General features: G+C 41.6%; 1 protein-coding gene and 1 long non-coding RNA gene across 18 annotated transcripts in view; one reads left to right on the forward strand and one right to left on the reverse strand.

The window, feature by feature from the left end:
- Nucleotides 1-8,692, forward strand: part of FHOD3 (formin homology 2 domain containing 3) — a 352,366-nt gene extending 343,674 nt beyond the window's left edge. For all 13 annotated transcript variants that reach the window (XM_082194682.1, XM_082194676.1, XM_082194681.1 and 10 more), the window contains one exon: nt 3,203-8,692. In XM_082194682.1, the coding sequence (XP_082050808.1) occupies nt 3,203-3,285 (83 nt within the window). In that variant the 3' untranslated portion in view covers nt 3,286-8,692. The remainder of the gene's footprint in view (nt 1-3,202) is intronic.
- LOC309516377 overlaps nt 541-16,341 on the reverse strand; it is a 31,268-nt gene continuing 15,467 nt past the window's right edge. Inside the window, exons 1-5 of one of the 5 annotated variants that reach the window (XR_014212849.1) lie at nt 14,711-15,401; nt 12,350-13,243; nt 11,845-11,979; nt 10,624-10,740; nt 541-2,073 (exon numbers count right to left, since the gene is read on the reverse strand). This is a non-coding gene — a long non-coding RNA (uncharacterized lncRNA). Of the gene's footprint in view, nt 2,074-8,935; nt 9,467-10,623; nt 10,741-11,844; nt 11,980-12,349; nt 15,402-16,341 lie in introns of those variants that run through there. The other 4 variants (XR_014212847.1, XR_014212848.1, XR_014212850.1 and 1 more) reach the window with 4 other exon arrangements.

Genomic DNA, 16,341 nt, shown 5'->3' on the forward strand with positions numbered 1-16,341 from the left:
GAGATCACCCCGCCGCGGGGATTTGAACCGCCGACCATGTGATCGGCAAGTCCTAGGCACTGAGGTTTTACCCACAGCGCCACCCGCGTCCCATACAATCTTAGCTAAAGCATCCATTTAATAGTTATGCTTGAAAAATTGCACTGCGTGATGGGATTTTTCTTATAGCATTCACAACATATATAAAAAATCTGATTTGGTATGGCAAAATTAAAATGTCTCCAGAATACCTTTAAAATACCAAATATTGATGTAAAGCACAATAATAATAAGTAGTCATTTAGAGCCAGTGTGGTGTAGTGGTTAAGAGTGGTAGTCTCGTAATCTGGGGAACCGGGTTCGCGTCTCCGCTCCTCCACATGCAGCTGCTGGGTGACCTTGGGCTAGTCACACTTCTTTGAAGTCTCTCAGCCCCACTCACCTCACAGAGTGTTTGTTGTGGGGGAGGAAGGGAAAGGAGAATGTTAGCCGCTTTGAGACTCCTGAAGGAGAGTGAAAGGCGGGATATCAAATCCAAACTCTTCTTCTTCTTCTTAGTCCTGCATAGATAAACACATGCTGGATTGCTGAAAGCAGTGTGGATGATGACCAGCTTGACTGAATTTTGAGGACAATAGTCAGAGGTTGTTTTTTATCCACAGTGTTAGACCTGAATTCTACTTTAGTCAGATGTTGGTTCTGTCAGCTTCATTTTGTCCTTGTTCCTTCATCCCTAAATTGCTTGATAGAAGCATTGTTTACTTCGGTAGTATTAAAAATATTTTCAGTAGCTTACAGCGGCCACCAGAATATTGGAAGAGGAGATTCCCTCAATGTTAGAGTGGCAAACTAAATTTTGCCAATATATTGAACTAGCCAAAATGGCAGCGTCAATCAGAATGCAATCAAAACAAAAATTAAGGAATGGAAATGTGTTGAAGAATATATTGTACAAAATCATTCTATTAGAAATCTCTGGATGCAGTAAGTATAGATTGAACCCATTAAGTTAAGAAGCTATGTTTTTAATAGATGATCATTCTAATGAACAAAAATGAAGACAATATTAGAGTTGGGTTTTTTAAGTAACAAGTTGGATATCACGCATGTGGGTGAAGGAAGTCACATGGGTATTTGGGTAAAAGGGGAGGTGGTTATAGGGTTAGGTGTGGGGAATTTGTGGAAATAATATATGTTATGTACAATGTTGAACGTGTATGACAATTAACATGTAACGTAAATTAATTTAAAATGAATGAATGAATAAATAAATAATTTTTCAGTAGCTTATCTGCAACTGACATCCACAGGGTAGGATATCACTCTGGGCTATACTGATATTGCCTAAATGTGTCTGTTAAAAACAATCATTTCCCAGCATTTGGAAGCTTGAGTGAACACCTGTTAAATGGAAAGGCTTTTCATTAATTGAATTTGATTAAGTTTTGAGAAGGCTGTGCTTGCAACTTTCTCATCCGTTTGGGCTGCCAACTTTTGCTAGTCCATTACCATGCCCAGACACCAGCTCAGCACATCTCTTTCCTACACCTGCCTTCAATGTAAAGGAGAAGTCAGGTGCATGTCACCAGCATACTGATGACAACACACTCCAAAACTATGGCTGACCCCATTCAGAGGTTTCATGTAGATCAGGCATAGGCAAACTCAGCCCTCCAGATGTTTTGGGACTACAATTCCCATCATCCCTGACCACTGGTCCTGTTACCTAGGAATCATGGGAGTTGTAGTCCCAAAACAGCTGGAGGGCCGAGTTTCCCTGTGCCTGATGTAGATGTTACCGTGCCTGTGTGATACCAAACCCTGAAGAACCTCGCACCGGAGGCTCCATGGGGTCAAACAAGACCTTCATTTTTTGGAACCGGCCACCCAAATAGGAACACAAACCCTTCAAAGCAGTGCCTGCTGCTCCAAACTCCGACAGTATCTCCCAAAGAATACCATGCTGAATAGTACTGGAAGCTGCAGAGGTCGAGGTGTATCAACAGGGACGTATTTTCCTCTCTCTGTCCCGACACAGTCTTCATACAGGGTGACCAAGGAGGTCTCAGCACCAAAGGCAGGATGCATTCCAGACTGAAAAGAAACAAAAAACGCAGGGTCATCCAAGAGAACATGGCAATAGATGGTAACGACCCACTAAAGAATCTTGCCAGTGAAAGGGATGTTAGTGACCAGATCTTCCAGGTCCAGGGAGACCTTCCTAGTCTAGTCTCCTTGCCATCTTTTTCAGGCAATCTGGGACAAAGCTGTCTTGCAATGAGGCCATCACTTCCCAGGCCACCTGCTCTCTGCCAGATTTAATAATAATAATAATAATAATAATAATAATAATAATAATAATAATTTATTTATACCCTGCCCTTCCTGGTTTAAAAATCGGGCAGCTAACAGCAAATATAAAACATTGATTAAAATGTGACTTAAAAACAGCATAAAACAGCATAGAATACAACATAAAATGCAGCATCATATCAATAAAATTCAAAATTTCAGGGGTCATTTGTTGGGGAGGAAACCCCAGTCAGTAGATCTCGAATGATCACCAGGGCTAACTGGCCAAGTTGGTCCTACTAGGGCCAGCAAGGAGACCAGGGAAGAATTTAAATGTGGGGTCCCAGAAAGGGTTTCTTCATAGAAGAGGAAAGGGAGAAGGGAATAGAGGATCAGGCTAATTCAAATTGAAGGCCAGGTGGAATAGCTCTGTCTTACAGGCCCTGCGGAAGGAGATCAAGTCCTGCAGGTCTAGTGGGACAGAGCATTCCACCAGGTCGGAGCCGTCACTGAAAAAGCCCTGGCCCTGGTGGAGGATAGCCCGGCTTCCTTAGGGCCTGGGACCTTTAAGCTACTATTATTCATGGACCTTAGGTTCCTCCTTGGGGCAGAACAGGAGAGGTGATCCCAAGGGACAAGATCACAGGTGGTCACCCTCACCTGTCCAAGCGCCTTGTCCATATCCTTGAGCTGTGCTAATTGAAACCAGTCCAGACAGCGGATCAGAACTGGACCAGACAGTGTTGTGGGCAGCTCTTGGTCTTGATTTTGTACATTGGGATATTTCTCCGTTAGAATGCACAAATCACTCTTCAGGGAGGGAAAGCTTTGATTCTGTACTTGTAGCTGCCTTTGGCTGGTTATATTTTTGCATTTAGTTTAGTAGCACCTTCATCCTTTCTTTCTCTCTCTCTGTTTTGTGACTGCTCAGTAAGGAGGACACTTAAGAGCGGACTGACACCAGAAGAAGCCAAAGCACTGGGTCTGATGGGCACTTCGGAGATGCAGGTGTGATAACAGCATCCGTGTCAACTCCAAGAAGAGTCGTTGTCATATGCAGGCACAGGCACACAGGCTGCCAACAGTCTTTCAGTTTAGCATTCTCCAGTCGGTTCCATTTGCTGCTTTCCCCATCATCTTTTAGATTCATTTTCATAATATTGAAGCAGGTTTTTAAAAAAGGCAACACAAAGGGCTATAATAAAAAAAAGTGTGTAACAGACCAGTAAAATTAAGTCAGGGCTGTGGGGGAAGAAGTGATGTGGAAATTGCCTAATGCTGTTCTGTCTTGTTCATGCTGCATTGATGTGGTCTCTAAGAAGGTTTTCCGTATTTTGTATTTTGTGAAAGGTGTTTATGTTCATTTTCCTCGTGACCTTTTGTAATAATTGTAAAGTACTATATTTTGTCAGTTCGAGGGCAGTTCTTTAAATAGGCAAACTAACTTCTGTCACAGTTGCTATGACCTCTCTGAAGACAATGTTGTGAAATAGAAGCATGCCATGGATTTTTATCTTTCCACCAAAGAATGTAAAAATGTATGTCTACTTGTGTATATACCGAGTATGTGTGGGCATGTGTGCGTGCACACACAACGTGCGCACGCATGCGCACACACACACGCCTACCGAGTCCAGGTGCCTTCAACTTTCAAGCATCCTGTCGTGCATGAAGGGAAATCCTTTTTACAGGAACTCATTCCACTAGGACATTTTTATACCGGGACCTCTCACAAACATGTACATGCACATTCAACATAATAGCACAGGTGCACAGGGATAGCACAGAGTACCTCTTGTCACTCAGCTGTAGAGATGTATATATAAATTATAGCAGTATGCCAGCAACTAGCCGGAGACAAAAGAGGATTTGCTGTCAAGGTCAAGTAGGAGTTTTGTGCACATGCTGGGGCTGATGAGGCTATTTTCTTAATCTGATGTAGCAAAGCATAACTCTGTCAAGCCCACTGGATACAAGGGTCCTGCTACACTCCTTTCCAGATACATTTTTCAACACCACCACAAACCATGTAAACAACAACGGAGAACGCAAGACAACAGGGAATAGAGACAGTTTCTGGCCTTGCACATGGAAACTGACCCCCATCCCCCAAAATGATGGGGATATCTGAACAGCCAGAGACTTCCTTTCCGAAGTGTACAGAATGTAGTTTAAAGAATGTATTTGAGAGAGGTTTCTTCCGCTTATTTCCATAGTTTTCATGGAGCAGCTCTTTAGAAACACCCTATCGTGGAAATATTCAAGAATCAAACACATTCAGTGTTTCCCCTGTTCTTGAAGACTGGTATAAAAGGGAACTTTTTACACTTTAACATACCTCTAAGCTAGTGGTACTAAAGAAGGCATAACGATTGCATCACTGTTACCATGCCAGCCAATGGCTCGACACTTGAAAAACAAACTTGAGAGAAGGTTGTACATCATTCTGGCGGATTCCAGTCACAGCCTTTACGCAGAAAGCCAAATATACTGGCCATACAACTATAAGAAAAGAGTGTGAGAAATTCCATCTGTACGTTGCTTCTCTCACTCAACTGCTGGATTTTGTCCCATGAGTTACTGTTGCTATTAACTTTGACCTTGCCCCTCTAAGGGGATGTTTGTAACAGCTACCGTAGGGCTCCTGGATAATGTGTACTCCCTCAATTTTGACATACTGTTTATTTAGCGATTCCTGCAATGACATGGAAGGGTTGTTTTTTTTTAATAAACCCAGTCAGTGTGCATTTTTTACTAAAGAGGGAAAGGCATTGGCCAGTAAACTGAAGGAAATTGAATGTATTTAATCAATATTTCATTTATTTCAGGAGAATGAGGTTAGTCTCTGGCAGAGGGGTTCCTAAATCCTTGCTATCAAAAGCATACCCCCCACCTCCTATATCAAAGGATCTTCTTCCATAATAAAGTAGTAAGTTATTGCAGATTTCCAAAATGGTTTGAGAAATGACCTGAAACACAGCTGGTAAACTGGTTGAAATGCTCAGGCACAAAAACAATAATTATGTTTACAATTGCTACAGATCGTATGCTCTAGAAGAGCACACACAGTCATTTTACATTAACCAGGATTTTTGGTGGTGGTGGGGAACCATCCTAAATGGTTGCATTTACCTGTCTGCTTAAACAACATCCATTTGGCCATTTTTATGATTACTGAGATTTATACCTACTTTTCAGTCAAATTTCCAGTGTAGCTTATGAAATTTCATTTCTTAAGAGGCACTCTTGTCATAAGCACTTCTGGTACTTATTGAGCCAGAACATATTAGGATTATACAAAGATACATATATTTTTTTTTCTAGAGAGCAGGGGTGAGAGGTCCTGCTTCCCTGTTCCTGTAAAATATGGTGTCCTTAACTGCCTACTAGTTAGACAGTAGCCCAGTACTCCAAAAAAGCACATTTTATACATGACAGCAAACAAATGTACAACTGGTCCTTCAAGGACTGCCATGTTGCTCTTTTTATTTACCATTGGCAAATAAAACCCTCTCAGATATTTCGCCAGAATATTTTTATAATGCCAGTGGAGTTGTCCCACAGGAAATGTTTTCTAGGTTGCTGGTATGAGTTGGGATCCAAAGAGCCACTTGAGCTCACGCACAAGGATTTCACTGGCCCAACCAGAGTCGTGTCATTCTCTTTGAAAATCCAGTATCTATCCCAAACAACCATCTGTTTTGAAACTACTGTTTCCAAAACAGTTTGCAATGCAAAATACAGTGGTGCCTCGCAAGACGAAATTAATCCGTTCCGCGAGTCTCTTCGTCTTGCGGTTTTTTCGTCTTGCGAAGCGCGGCTATTAGCGGCTCTTAGCGGCTATTAACGGCTTAGCGGCTTTAAGAAAAAGGAAACAAACTCGCAAGAACTCGCAAGACATTTCGTCTTGCGAAGCAAGCCCATAGGGAAATTCGTCTTGCGGAACGACTCAAAAAACGGAAAACTCTTTTGTCTTGCGCGTTTTTCGTCTTGCGAGGCATTCGTCTTGCGAGGTACCACTGTAGTGGTGGGCCAGCCTTCTTTTTGTATGGAAACACTAACATATACCAATCCAGAAGCTCGTGAAATGAGTTTCATTGAATCCTCACTACGATCACCCCTTTATTAAAAGTTTGGCCATAGGTACTCATCTGGGATTGACAGATCTCCTCATGTGTTCCGAATGAAATGTGCTCATGATTCTAGTTTGCATGCAAGAAAGAGACACCACCGAGGGAACCTATACCTTCGTTTTGTTTGCCTTGAAGGTTTTCAGTAATGTACTCCAGTTCTCTCTTGCTGCCAAGTGACTGTTCACACATCTGCATGATGTTAAGCTGTTCCTTTGATAAGGACATAGACAGATACTAGCATTTATCAGGTGCTGCCAAAAAATCTAATTGTTTCAAGGCTTTGAAAGTGAACAATATCCAAGTCAATCCTATCTTCAAACTGAAGGATAATCGTCAGTGGCAACAGTACATTTCAAGCGCAGTAGCTTCTGAGCCATGCAGCAGAAATGCCCAAAGGAATTCCATGCAACATGCTTCAAAACGTAATATCACAGCAGAACCTACATTTTTCACTCACCGCTGCTTTGTTGGTTCAAACATCTACATAACAGATTTCAGATGTTATGTAACAAGGGAATATACTTGTCCGCTGAGCCCTACCTGTCATTTTCCCACAAGCCTTAATAATTGTTTTCTTGAGTTCAAAAAAGAACTCTCAGCTAAAAATGGCAATGCAAAGAATTCCTCAGCATGAATAGTGTAACATCCAAAAAAATGCACCAAAAGTAACCATGCAGTTTTCTTTAGAAGCAATGTCTATTTTGAAGTCACATGGTTCAGTCTCCCCTCCTATTCTGAATGTTGGTTGTAGTTGGTGAAAAGCAAAAATGTTGAAGGTGTGGCATGTGGGATGCTTCAGGTCACAGTGCGAAGCCTGGCAACATGATCAAGGCTATCCACTGCCTTTAACTCAGACAGCATTCTGCAGAGTTCATTCTTCAAAAACGTTGCTAGCTCTTACTAACTTCAGCTGAACTTCTAAATCTGACCCCCATTTATTAAAAAATGTTTTCAGTTGATGGCCTTGAAAGGAATTGCTTTAGGTTGGATATTTGCAGCTCTCCCCATCCCCATGTGCACTTTTCATTCGTCCATCAACACTCAAAGGTTTTCTAGAAAGCCATACTCAGGCAATTATTAGCCAGGAATGCAAATACCATTTTAGATTTGTAAACTGATGCAGTCCTGTTGCTGGATGCAAGAACATGGCAAGTAACATGCACAGTGCAAGCCTATATATGTCTTCTCAGATGTAAGCCCCTTTGAATTCAATGGACTTACTCCCCGGTAAGTGTATTTAGGCTGGCAGCCTAGGTGGTCAGGTTGCTTAGTTTTCTATATATATTGTTGCTAGTAATATTCAGGGAAAGTCATGTAACGTTAATGAGACTTGGATTTTGGACACGATCCACCCGGAAGTTCTCCTGTGCAAGTTCCATTTGAGTGCTCTTTCCCACGCATTTCAGGAGCACATTCATTTGTGCAGGAGAGTCTTGCGGTGAATTCCCTATCCAGTCTTCTACACCTTTCAAATAGTTTTGGATTCCTCCTCCATCCAGAGTGTAAAGCAAAAGATTGCACTTTCACAAATAGCCTCCTTATTCTGTAAAGCACAGAGAGCTTTGTGCTTTCCTGGTCAAAATGAAGCATTTCTTTATTAGAAGTTGTAGTAAAAATAATTTCCACATTCATCAATTAATGTGAAGTGGGGGTGGGGTTCACGTAGTTACTTAACAATTCACTTAGATACATGACTAATTCAAAGGAGCGTTCTAAAGACTGTATAATTTACACACATGCAAGGGGAGAAATCCTTTAATTTTGAAATAATTTACTTTGACTTTGCTACCTAAAGCATAGGTATGGATGGCTTACAACTATCCATCACTAAGTTTTAACAGCTGTGAAATACAAGATGTTTTTGTGAATGAAGAAGCCCATTTGTGATGTTGGGTTACATTTCCCTTTTCAAAGGACTGTCTTTGGACTTCTTGTGTCTTTTCTGTGAACTGGGAATTTAAAAAAGATATAGTTCTAAAGTAGAAAAGGACACATTTCTAGACAAAGAATTATTGTAAAAATGTGTAAATGTGACTAGACTTTGTTTTGTGTGTAGCATAGTGTAAAATAAGCTTTTTTTCCAGCAGTGTTATTCTATGAATTGTAATTTAAGAACAAGCCATGCATGGTCAAATATATATCCTGCAGGGAACACATACGCACACCATTGTTCATTTTGTTGTTTTCCTGGCTGTAGGCAAAGACCTGTAAAATGTTGAATTTAATATTTCATCCTCACAGTTTTACTTAATGAAGAACTTGAATTAACTCCCTCCCCCCAAAAATAATTTCCTGCATCCCAGCACACTGATAATTTGTCGCAATCTTCATCCAGTTACAGATGGGTAGCCGTGTTGGTCTGCCATAGTCAAAATAAAAAAATTCCTTCCTGTAGCACCTTAAAGACCAACTAAGTTAGTTCTTGGTATAAGCTTTCCGTGTATCTGAAGAAGTGTGCATGCACACGAAAGCTTATACCAAGAACTAACTTAGTTGGTCTTTAAGGTGCTACAGGAAGGAATTTTTTTATTTTAATCTTCATCCAGTTTTGGCACTACATTGAGTATAACAGGAGTTTCCTTTTAAAAATACTCAACACCTATCTCTGCTCCCAAATTACTCTTCTGTTTTAGATTTAAAAAGTTTGTGCCATGCAGGCTTAGAATATTGACCATTGACCTGTGCCCAGAAATCTCTGATATAATTTTAAAGTTCACTTCTACCGCATTATGTAAACACATCATGCAATAAAGCTTTCTAATGCACTGCTTTTTCTTTTTGTGGGAAAGGGGGGGGGATTTGTATTAATTTTAGTTTTCATCCAGACCATCACTGAACAGGCATGGTTTCACTTTTCCGCTCCCCTTTTCATGACGCAAAATGTTAAAAAGGAACTCTTGGTCTCATTGGCTGTCCCTGGTAAGAAGGAGGTCATCACAGAACGGTCACAGAAAGGTTGGGAAACATCTAACATATTTTGACTACAGAAAAGGGAATGGAATGGAAGAAGCGGCTGCTGGCATGAAGAAGATGGAGACATTGCACTTAATGTAAACAGACCACTGAAAAGAAAGCAAGGCTCACAGGTAGTGATGGAGAATAAATTTATCAGTGGGATGAGGTGAGCAAAATATGTCCTGGCCACGTTTTGCTTCCTCCTAAATAAGTGGCGGCCATAATTGCTTTGCCCCAGTATGCATGGAATAACATGAATCCTGTCATCTCAACTAGGGTACAGTTTTCCCTTTCCGCTACTACGTTTTGTTCACGTGTAAATGACATGGTTGCTTGGTGCTTAATACCCTCTTCCTTTAAATGTGCTTCCACTTCCTTTCCTGTGCATTCGCAACCCCAGTTTTCTGTGCAGAATATTGACAACTTCCATTGGAACTAGTTGCTGGTCTCTGCGATAAACTCTAGTTCTTCTTCTGCTTCTTGATATATGTAACAGTGTACCTGGAATAGTAGTTGTCCCTGCCTCCATCTAACGTATTGCCCTGAGGGACTTTGAAGCAACCATCCCATACTTCATTTGCAAACTCACCTGTTGCAACTTTGACTTGTTATTTTAGTGTGTCTGTTCTCTGTTTCTGCTTTCCAGATTTCCAAATCAAAGTTTTTTTTAATTCTGGGTTCTTACTTTCTTTTAGCAGAAACACCACCCGGTTTCTTTTGTTTTATCCCCTTTTTGACCTTGAGAATTGCCTCTGATTTTTTCCATTGTCTTTACCCCCTTAAATTTATTTTCTATAATTGCATTCATCCATTGGCTTGCCTTTAATGTATTCCAGCATTAGATCTGACCAGTTTAATTACCATATTTTTCGCTCTATAACACGCACCCGACCATAACACGCACGTAGTTTTTAGAGGAGGAAAATCCATAGGCATGCCACCCGTAGGCATTTCCTCCATAACACGCACAGACATTTCCCCTTTCTAGGAGGAAAAAAGTGAGTGTTGTGGTGCAAAAAATACGGTAATTTCAATGGCTTTAATTAATGTACAAAGCTGAGAAACAGCAAATCATGCCACTGTACTTTTGTCCTTCATTTCCCCCCAATCACTTACAGCTGTTTCACTATCTCTAACATGACATTTAAAAGTTTGTGCATCCCCTGTCTTCTGCTGAGGCTCACCTTGTACAATGTATGTAACAGGAATCATTTAGGGTTTTGTTCTGAGTACTCCTGTGATTTCTGGAGTGCAATCTACATACCTTTTGTCATGTATTCCTTTCTTTCATGGATGAGATGATCATCTCCCAGCAGCGGGTTTTTGGCTACTCCAGAACAATGTTTATTCAAGAATTTTGTGTCTCAGTTAGTACCTTGTTCTGTTAGAGAGATATTTTGAGGCGGGGGGACAGAGTTCAAACCAGGCACCCAACACTATTTCCCAAACTAGACTGGTGGCAAATACGAGAACCACAACCACCACTCCCTTCATACCCCATTGCTTCTGGGTTACCAGCTGAGTGGTTAGGCTACCAGATTTAGACCAGGGATCTAATGTGTTATCACTGTGTTTGATATGATAATAAAATACACAATACGTTGGCAGATGGTTTGTCCCCCCCCCCACAAAAAAAACCACACACAGTAGCTTGCTATTTAAATACTCCTTTGTGGGTGGGAGTGGGAAATTTGCATTCCAGTAGGCCTCGAGGCATATGCACTGAGCCCCTATGTGACTGTTTTAGCATTCCAATTTTACTGGTGCAAAGTTAAGAGAGCAAAGGGCTGCCTGCCAGCAATGTAGTAATGCTTTTTAACATATGAGTTGGTTGGCTAGACACTTCTCCCTTCTCTTCTTTCACAGCAGATCCATTAGCAGTTCTAAATTCCAGATGTGCACTGACAACACATACATAGATTTTACTAACTCGAAAAACCCAGTCAGAGCTCATTTTTTGGTCTTAGGGAAGCCTGTGGACTCCAGCCAGAGAATAACTATGTCTGCAGATTAATGCATTAAACAGCTGTGCACTAGAGAGGTGGCCGCCTCCCCTGGTAACTACGTATCTTGCAAAAGCAGTTGAAATCACAGTTTCTCTTTCCCATTTTAGCATTTCCCCTAATGCACTTTAACTTTTGAAATTCACTGTCCTTCTGAAGGAAGGATTATTACGGCCTAGTGATGGATATACACCTAAAATGCGGGTGGGGAACCTCTGGCCTTCCAGGTAGCGTTGCCCCAGCTAGCATGACCAATGGCGAGGGATGATGGGAGTTGTAGTCCAACAGCATCTGAAAGGCCAAATTTTTCCCATGCCTGCTGTAAGGGAAAACCATTTTGGGGTGTTTTGTTGTTGTTTATGAAATCACAGATCACACGGTGGTGTTATGTGATCTTCTCTTACGGAATTTAGGCAAGAACAGAAACCAAGAGTCTGTTAACACAACTCGCCTCATCAACAGCATTTGCACATGATGCTCACCTCCACGTTCCCAAGCTGATCCCTTTGCCTCTCAGAATCTTCTTTCACCCTTGGCAAGAGCGCTTTGATTTCTTTCCGAATTCTCCATGTCCTCACAGAACCAGTATAACAGACTGAAACATGTCCCTTCCAAACCTAATCCATAGACAAATGTTAACAGTAGTAGTGGGAGATTACATTAACAGACCCTTTTCACTTAGTCATGCGCTTACACATGGTTGCTTTCATGTGTAAATGAGCAAGCAGGGGTCACACACACAAGGTGGAAGTTTCATAATTCCCCAGATTATTTCAAGCAATACTTTCAATACCATCAGTTCACACAATTCAGCTTCAAATTGTCAAATGTTTAGCAGGGACATGATATGCATGAATGTGTGAAGGGGGTTATCTCTGCAGATTTTCTGCACTACAAAAAACCCGCCCCAAGGATCATACGCATTAAATTTAGATGGGGAAGACAACAGAGGGAGATGTTAAATAGGGAATTAACGGAAGCACATACACTCAGACTTTGCTTTAGTTGAAGACTTGGGTGTTGAGTCACAGAGGAAGCTGGCACATATGTGTTCAGAAGAGCAGTTCCAGGCATAAGGGGTGGCAAGTGTAAGTGAGCAGAGCAGGAGACCCTCAGATGCCTTAGGATGCTACAGTTAGAGGTCACAGGCAGTGAGACACAGTTTTGAAAGATAAAAGTGGAAAGTGAGTCTATGCAGAACCTTAAATATAACAAGGTTTATGCTGTCATTTCAGAGCTCACTTCTAAAGTCCAGACTCCATCAAATCCTGGGCTAGGATAACTGTGCCTCTATCCAACACTGCTTTCACTACATTTATTTTATTTCTTGCCAAGACTTTGCAAGCTGCTCACAGGTTTGGAATGCTGGAACTTGCCGTAGCAGAGATAGGGATGAAAGCAGGTGATCGCGAGGCAAAAGACAGACATGAAGTCAATGCCGTGTCCCTTTTGGTCCCACACAAGAAGACGACATTCCATTAATGCTATGAACTCTCCTCCAATCTTAAACTGGCCACCTTAAAATGAAGCAATGCTTTGATAACTTAATAAGCTACATACGCAAAGCACTCAAAAGGTACCGCAGTGAAAACACTGAAGTTGAACAAAATTATGAACATTAACTTTTAGAGAACTCAGAGACTCCCTTGTGACCCTTTAAGGTGTGTTGCTCCTGCCTTCATATGTGTAAAGAGAGAGTTCTGTAATCTTGGCAATGGGGCAGCAAAAGAAAATGATTGTTAGAAAGAGACCCTGTATATCTTTTCAGTGACTGATTTCCCCCCACATAAAATTGCGGAAAATTACTGACCTCATAGAGAAAGTTTTTTTTTTTTGCAAGACAGCTGTACTGTGATCTCTAGGTAATATGTCTGTCTTCATCTAAAATATAAATTTCATGTGTCTAGAACAATTCAGGAGAAACAATTTACCCAAATCTGAAACCAGTGATTAACCATCGTTATTTATTTATATAAAACATTCATTGTGTTGATGGCGATTCCGCTGAGGGTAGAATGGAAGATCCCTTTACCCAAAATATATGCTTTCAAAAACAAACTGATCTGTGTGTTTAGAATGGAAGATACTGAGAAACTCTTGGGTGATTTAGCTCGAGGGTATTTTGGAACTCTAGGAAAATACCCAACCATGCAGTGTCAGTTCACTTTTACTTTCAGCATTGCAAAATAATATTTCATGCTTAGCAGGCTATGTTTTATGCAGAGAAACTAAAAAAATAATTATAGCAATACCTAACATTTTATAGCATTACCTGACATTTTCAGAAGGTAAACTTTTTCAGAAGGTAAAATTAAAATTCTTTGGCTTTCCGAGAGCACTTTACATGCTTTTCAATCGAGCATAGATTTGCCCATCTAAATGTTGTCCAATCACAAAAATAATAGCAGATTTGAATTCCTCACACCCAAAAACGTATTTTTAAGACCCCTTGCTGAAGCAATTTGCAAACATTAAGTTCCACCACCTAAAATGACACACCCTATTACAATAAGTCACAGCAACCCATTTAGAGATCTGTGGTGGGCAGATAGAATTGTGCAAAGCAACATTCCTGCAGTACACACATGATTCTAGGCTCAAGATCTTAGGAAGCACGCATCCACTGAAGATGCATGAAGATGCATGTGTTGACCCTTTCTTCTGTCCAGTTCAGAAGCCAATAGATCTCCTGGAGCAGGAACAGATCAGCTTGTTTGTTCAGCTTCCAGGTGGGAAGGACCAGGCTGACCCATCCCTTATCTCTTGGGGGGGTGGAGGGATGAAGGAAGCTGAGGCAAAATCCTTCCTCACAAATCTGAAATGGTTCTAGAACAAGCAGGTGGAGACAGCACCAGCCCACTCTTGCCTCTGCCTCTCCTTCAAAAAAGAAAAATAGAATGCTGTGTTTGTGTGCAAAAGGTGTGTGTGAGCCCAGTGGGGAAAAACAGGAGGGAGAGTGGGGCAGAGGAGGAGCTGGAGACGGACGTGGAGGAACCTGCAGGGAAAAGTTCGATTTAAACGTGAGTTTGTGTGGTGTCATTTTCTTTCTGCTTTCAGTTGCTGTGTTGAATAAGGTCTTTACTTCTTTCCAGGATGAGATAGCCAATACAAAATAGCTGGCTAGTTCACTGTTGGCTGATAAATAACAGGAAAACCCCATAAATGGATACTCTTTCCCCTGATATCACATGTCTAAGGATGGCCAATCACTGAAATCCACATGGTTACATGCTCTTGCCCAAATCCATTCCGATTCCGAAATCAATGCAAAACAAGGATAACCCAAAGTTCTTCCCCTTATTTAATCCTGATTCCCTCCCCTTCTCTCCCCTTCCAGTCTTTCTTTACCTCTGCTTTTTGGCAGATGGTAACAAATGTGTTTACTTTTAGCTGGACAAGAAATGGCTGCTTCATCCAACAGTGATGTCAGAACAACAGGTGGTCCTATTTGGAGAAAGAAAGAATTGATCCAAGCTTCTGTCTCTGCAATGATATTTTGTCTTTGCTTGTCTGTCTTTTCAAAATTGATATTCCATTCTGTAATTGGAGAAATCAAGAGTGATTGCATTCCTCACCTCCATATTAATGTTTCCCACTCTTTTCATGCCTGGGATATAGTATTGGTATTGATAAACACTGGATGCAGACATATTACACTCTTTTTTCTCACTCAGTCAAAAAACTTTCATGATCAAATTCCAGAACAAAGCAGGCACGATCCTCACAATTTTGGGGCAGCGCCACAGTGTCCTTCGCTTCCCTTTGGCTACTCCTAAGTTGGGAAATGTATGACCTGCAAACTGGGTGGAATCTGCTACTTCCATTCATCCGATTGCAGCAGGCTGGAGTCTGTGGCAATATTTGGGAGAATCCATTTATAGCTGTTCTCTTGTGCTGACAGTAGGGTGGAGGAGCGAGACCCTGGGGTCACAGTAAATAACTCAAGGAAGGTGTCGACCCAGTGGGTGATGGCCATGAAAAAGGCAAATTCCATGCTAGGGATAGTTAGGAAAGGAATTGAAAATAAAACTGCCAGTATCATAATGAAAATAAAGCAACATTAAAGCATGTGGCACGTACTGTTCGTCATTCCGTTGTGCAAAGGACTCTGCAATAACAACATTTTGGTTATGGGCCCAGAAAGACGTAAATCAAACTGAGGAATGCCGGCAGAGGTACAGAGGAACGGATCGCGTTATCTGCTCTGCGCGTCAAGTTTGATTGATGAAGGTATGTGCTCATGCTGCCCGGAGCAGCCTGCCAGTTTCTAATTTATAGCTTTATGGCTGGACTTTGTACTTTTAAAGCCGTTTTGCCGCGATACAGATAAAGGCACAAGCTCACAGGCTTGGATGACTGGGAAAGCGAAAGTACTTTTTACAAGTGCTTTTGGAAGCTGCAGTACTGTGACGCAGCTTGTTTAAAGCAGCAATGATGGCTGAAGCAAAGCTGGCTGATGCTTTTGGGATTCCTAAGCTCAATAAGAAAAATTACACGGAGTGGGTGCAGTATGCAGAGGCAATTCTGCGGAAAGAAGGTCTGTTTAATGTTATTACAGACAACCCCCCAGCTCCAATTACAGCTGAATGGACTGCTAAGGATTCCAAAGCACGGGGAACGCTTACGTTGATAGTATCCCCAGAAGAGCTCTGTCTGTTGCGTGGAAAGACCACAGCCAAAGAAATTTGGAACTCTTTAAGAGAGGCTCACTTGAGGACAGAAGCTGGTTCCTCAATGTACTACTATGCCAAGCTGCATGGTATGGTTCTTGCTGAAGGTGGAGATGTGCGTACACATCTGATGGAGATGCAGAATCTGAGACACGAGCTGCAACAGAGAGGACTCAACTTTCCAGAGGCTGTGTATTCCTTCATGATACTACATTCTTTGGGTCCAAGTTGGGAGTCCGTTGCCACTCAGATTGCTGTTCAACCAACTGCTCAGCTCACAGTAGCCTATGTTACTGCCGTGATCCAGAA

This window comes from Podarcis vaucheri (genome assembly GCF_965113315.1).
Source record: "Podarcis vaucheri genome assembly, chromosome: 13".
Lineage (NCBI taxonomy): Eukaryota > Metazoa > Chordata > Lepidosauria > Squamata > Lacertidae > Podarcis > Podarcis vaucheri.